This window comes from Cyprinodon variegatus, unplaced genomic scaffold, assembly GCF_000732505.1.
Source record: "Cyprinodon variegatus isolate N-32 unplaced genomic scaffold, C_variegatus-1.0 Scaffold447, whole genome shotgun sequence".
In the NCBI taxonomy this organism is placed as follows: domain Eukaryota; kingdom Metazoa; phylum Chordata; class Actinopteri; order Cyprinodontiformes; family Cyprinodontidae; genus Cyprinodon; species Cyprinodon variegatus.
Window position 1 is genome coordinate 28,603 of NW_015150900.1, and position 5,907 is coordinate 34,509.

Sequence of the window (5,907 nt, forward strand, 5' to 3'; positions counted from 1 at the left end):
GGCCATGCTAACTGTGACCATGCTAACTGTGAACATGCTAAGTGAGACCATGCTAACCGGCCATGCTATATGAGACCATGCTAACTGAGACCATGCTATCTGTGAACATGCTAACTGGCCATGATAAGTGATACCATGCTAACTGGCCATGCTGAGACCATGCTAACTAGCCATGCTAAGTGAGACCTTGCTAACTGTGACCACGCTAACTGGCCATGCTAAGTGAGACCATTCTAACTGTGACCATGCTAACTGGCCATGTTAGTGATACCATGCTAAATGAGACCATGCTAACTGAGACTATGCTAACTGTGACCATGCTAACTGTCCATGCTAACTGTCACCATGCTAACTGGCCATGCTAAGTGAGACCATGCTAACTGTGACCATGCTAACTGTGAACATGCTAAGTGAGATCATGCTAACCGGCCATGCTATGTGAGACCATGCTAACTGAGATCATGCTAGCTGTGAACATGCTAACTGGCCATGATAAGTGATACCATGCTAACTGGCCATGCTAAATGAGACCATGCTAACTGTGACCATGCTAACTGGCCATGCTAAGTGAGACCATGCTAACTGTGACCATGCTAACTGGCCATGCTAACTGTGAACATGCTAACTGGCCATACTAAGTGAGACCATGCTAACCGGCCATGCTATGTGAGACCATGCTAACTGAGACCATGCTAACTGTAACCATGCTAACTGGCCATGCTAAGTGAGACCATGCTATTTGTAGATTATAATGCTTCTATAAAACAGAAAGAATTAAATGACATTAATTTGTCCTTTAATGTCCCTTTTTCTCTGTTTGCAGATTTAAATTTTGATGATTCTTTGTTCTTTACAAAAACAGAATGATGAACGTCGAAGCTCGGCTAACCCATCAACCGCAGCCGAAAGCAGACCAGAGTCCCAGAACCGCCCCTTGACTGGCAGTGAGAGCTCCGGCTCCCAGAGACACGAGGCGGGAGCTCCGGCTCATCAGATCCAACGAGCTTCAACGAGTGAAGCTGGAGAAACGACTCATGAAGCTGAGAGTAAAACCTCCTCCAGGCCTGAGAGTGGATCCCAGAGCAACATGTCTGAGCAAAGGGCTAAATCCTCCTCCAGGTCCACAGAAAGGCAACCAGCGGGACCGCTGAGGAGCGGGACACCCTGCAGGACATAAAAAGAGTCAGAGGTCCCATTAATGGATTAATTGGAAATCAGAAAGAAAGTCTTCCATTATTTCAAGTTTCAGAGCACATTAAAACGTTAATAAATGTATTGTATCCAACTTAAAGGAGATGAACATTATTGGTGCTTGATGAGTGATAATTCATCAGAAAAGGACAAAGCAGTGAAATAAATGTTTTACAAAATAAGGAAACTTTGTCTGATTGTGGAGATTAGAATTCCTCAGAATGAGTCAGATGGGAATAAAAAACAGCATTTTTCTTATCCCACAATAAAGTGAATACAAACATTTAACAGAAATAAAATAATAATAATAATGTGACTTTAAAAAGATGAATTCTACCATTAACTTTCTTTAATTCAATAAAAAACTCTGACGTCAAACCGTATTTTCTACAGTAATTCTTTCATTAAAACCGCAGCGAGAAAATAATCTACATTTTAGTTGCAAATTAAGCATCCAGCTTCCCTCCCAGTTCTGCACAGATGACTCAGGTTGGAGCTGCTTTAAGTCGGGGATTTTCTAACACATGCAATAAATATGCTGCTGTTTTTTATTTTCATTTTTTCTCTCTGTTCTATTGGAGAAGGAGGTCGCTTCATATCCAAACCGCTGGCTGATCCATCTGGCATTAAAGCAGGTCGTGTTCCAACAGATGAGCCTGTTTTTATATAACCTTCAACCTTTGGGATTGTTTGTTCAGGTGTGTTTAGCATCCAGGTGATCCAAGCGGGGGCCCGTCTGAACAGGAAGGAGGGAGACCTAACCCCTGTCCGCCCAGCATAAACGTACCGCTCTACAGAACCACTGATGCAGGTGCTTTTAACACCGATACCAATTATTTCTGCATCAGTCTAGCTGATCCCCCAATATGTGCTGCTGATTTTTTGGGGCCAATTCTTTATGCTGATATTTTCCTTTTTTTCTAGTTAAATGATCAAAATGATGCAGTGATAGTAATGAGCACAGGGGGCGCCCTCTGCTGCTCTCAGACTAATCCTTTCAGATCTCCCATTGATTTTAGGTTTTTTATAGTGTAAATTATTTCACCCTTTTATTAAATCAAGGGCATTAAAATCAAAGTATCCTTTCCGCATGCATGATGGAGGTAGGAGTTAAGATGGCTGCAAGTCCAGCTGTGTCTTTGCTCTGTCAGCTGATTGGTGCAGAGTTCCTGAAAGCAACAGAAGGAGCTGCATTGTTCTCCTCTTAATGAACACGTCCATCACCAACAGGATTTCACAAATACTTTATTCACTTCATCTTTGAGTTTTAAAGGAATTTAGAGCCTCTAAAACTGTCAAATAATATAAAATCTAAGAAATAAAAGTTTTAGACCCAAAGCCAATAAATATGTGTTGTGAGCCTGTAGAAATAATGCAGACAGCAGATGTCAAACATCTGGCAGTAACACGGAGGAATAATCGCTTTGCTGTGTAAAAAGCACAGATCCGCATCAGATAGATAGATATGGTGAAACATGGCAGACCCGGGTTCACTCTATTATTACATGAACTGAGCTTTCATTGTTCAGAGCGCAACAATGAACAGCAGCAGACAGTTTTCAGTCCCCTGGCTGGTCAGAGGGGAGGTATTTCTAATGTGTTTCTATAAGAACACCCGTCACCTCCAGACTCTATATAGATCTAGATCAGGGGTTTTAAAGCGCCGTGTGGCTGCAGGTTTTCTTTCCAACCAAGCAATAGCCACCAGACTCCATTCATCTCATCAAGTCATCATGTTCAGATTGGACTCACTTGATGAGATGAATGGAGTCTGGTTGCTATTGCATATTTGAAAAGAAAAAACCTGCAGCCTCACGGCCCTTTCTGGAACCACTTTGACACCCCTGATCTAGATCAACCAGATCCAGTCTGTTCAAGTTCAGGCTCAAAGTTTTCCATCTAAGGAAAACCAGCTGGTTGCATCCAGTCATCCATCTGTTCCTCCCAGATGAGCAGGAACAGACAGAAAATATTGACTTGGATTGTTTCAGTTCTGTAGCAATCCCTCCACCAAGCATGTAGCGACAGTGGAGAGGAAAACTCGGTTTAAAAAAGATAGAAACCTCCAGCAGAACCAGAACCAGCCTCCAGAAAGGAAATACAGGCCCAGCTCTATCATCTCTAATCTATGCTGTTGATTGATCGATCCTTTTTCTGACACGCTTCATCCCAAGTGGGATCCTGAGGGCTGCTGGTGTCTATCTTCAGCTGCCTATGGCTGAGAGGCGGGGTTCACCCTGGACAGGTCTCCAGTCCATCGCAGAGACAAACAACCATTCACACACAGACACACAGTGGGCCAGGAATCGAACCCACAACCTTCTGCACCACTGACTGCCCGCTAATCTCACCTTAAAGCAATGAATCAACTTTTTTTTTTTACAGCGTCACTCCAGGGCAGAATATTTCTACATTTTCTGATATTATGGAAGAAAAATAAGGAAATTCCAGAAACGGGATTAATATGAGATTGAAATGAATAGTCCTAATCAAAAATATTTTCAAATGTTGATGTTTAAGTCTTTAATTTTATGAAAACCTAATGACCGATCATCCAACGAACGTGACTAGTTTGCTGTTTATTCTGCATTAATGGGTCAAAACCAGGAACGTCACTGGACCATTAAGATCAGGTCATCACTACGGTTACGGTTACAGTTCAGTATAATCACAGTTGGTTTAAGTAATCCACCAGATTGTGCATCAATGATTTAGTTAGCATGTTAGCATCTCCAGCTCTTCTGATCATTCCAGTGAATCTGGAAATCCATGGTGGTTATAGATCAAACGTTAAAGCGGGGGGTCATTAAAATAATATATCAAGAGTGGTGCAGTATTAAAGGTATGGGGCAGGTTGTGGAGGGGGGGTATAGGAGGGAGGGAGGATATGTGTGGGTTTTGGAGGCAGGATGTATCTGAATTTTAACAAAGGAGATTAAAAATATTGGTAGAGGGAGCAGCTGGGCTGGTCCTGCCAGAGGATGAAATTAGCTTCACCTATAATCCTCTATCTCTATAAAAAAAAATGTATATTATGAAAATGAATTCTCGCCCGCAGAGAGATTGAGGAAGGCAGCAGCACGCCTCACCACCCCAGCAGGGGTAAACGTGATGGATGGATGACAGATGGATGATAGATGGATGATGGATGGATCCTCCGCACCCTTGGAGGATCTGGTCCAGGTAGACCGCTCCCTCGGAGGATCCGGTCCAGGTAGACCGGGTCCTCGGAGGATCTGGTCCAGGTAGACCGCGCCTTCGGAGGATCCAGTCCTATGAAAATGCAGCCCATAAATTCAAATCCAGTCCTGGTTTACCATAAACCCAAAGCGGCTCTGGAGCTCCAGGCTGCAGCCCCCTGATCTCGCAGATCATAACGATTCTGCCTCAATGTGTTGAAGCTTAAAGTTTTTAAATCACCATAAAGAAGTTGGTCCCCGTGATGGGTCAGTACAGGTTATCAGCCAGAAGTCCTCAGAAGAAATCACGTCGTCAGTAGATGGACCATAACAAGGCCCGGACCCCCGGCCCCTGTATGGAGCCTCAATCCCTACAGATTTATTCTGCACTATTGAAATTTAAAATGTAGGTTTGAAGCTTCTTCTACAGGATTATTGCTGTAAACTCTGCAGAGTTCATGCAGCTGAGTCCATATAGACTGATCCTGGGTTGGTTCTACGGGGCGGAGATGGACGCGGCTCTAGCTGCTCAAAGCAAAGGGATTAACATTGGACTGATGTTAATGGAGCCACAATGACAGCTGGATTAGCTCTAAAACGTTCACAGCACAGCAGGGATTAGCAGATTCACTGCTGCTATTGATAGATTCCCTCTTTCTGGGTTTTTCTCCCATTCGGACCAACATCAGAGCAAAGTGATGCTGCTGTGGAGACGCCTGCGTGGAGAACATGGCGTGAATAGACCGCGTACGCTTTATAACCCTAACCCTGCTGGACGTGCATCCGGATTAGTGCAAAAGGATCCGGTTTGGATCCCATGGGCCGTCCAAGTCTTTCTGGTTCCACTTCTGTGTCTTATGTTTAAATTTCTCTACCTTTAGAAGAAATTTAAGGTATTTAAATCTGATTTACTTTGATTTTTTGGAGGGAAAAGTAGTTTTAAACCAGCCTAAATATGAGCTCTGAATGTTCTCATCTGTTCAATCAATCTGTTCCTTTAGTTACATAGTTTTGGAGATGAATCCAAAGCTCTGAGTTAAATGAAGTTTTCTAATTGATATATATATATATAAAAGAGTTTTCTAATTGATATATATATATAAAAGAATTTTGGGTTTTTCTGATTAATGACTTGAAATGTTTGAAGTTTGAAAGCAGGGAGAGGAAAATGATTCTGAAGTTTTAAGGTAATTAAAATCAGTTAAAACTGCAGGAGAAAAGTGACAGAAAACAAAGTTTTAATCTCAATCCCAGATTATTCAGTGCATAGTTTTATTGGTTTAGGCATCCAGATGTTTAACATCAGCAGTGCATCCCTTCCTTCAGGTCTCCGCTCTGTTTTAACGAGCTTTCTAACTGTCAGCTGAGCCTTAGATGCATCGAAGGAAGAAAGGAGGACTTTCAACATAGAAATAGAGCGCCCTGAGTTTAAACACAGCAGACAAACAGCCCTTCCAAACACACTAAAGGTAGTTTGCAGATTTTCACAATAATAATAATAATAATAATAATAATAAGTATGCAAGCCTGCAAAAAA

General features: G+C 42.4%; 1 protein-coding gene across 2 annotated transcripts in view; it reads left to right on the plus strand.

Moving 5' to 3' along the window:
- The window catches only part of cfap126 (cilia and flagella associated protein 126), a 7,629-nt gene extending 6,115 nt beyond the window's left edge, over positions 1–1,514 (plus strand). For both annotated transcript variants that reach the window (XM_015389079.1, XM_015389078.1), the window contains exon 6: positions 863–1,514. In XM_015389079.1, the coding sequence (XP_015244565.1) occupies positions 863–1,177 (315 nt within the window). In that variant the 3' untranslated portion in view covers positions 1,178–1,514. The remainder of the gene's footprint in view (positions 1–862) is intronic.
- The last annotated feature ends 4,393 nt before the right edge of the window (positions 1,515–5,907 follow it).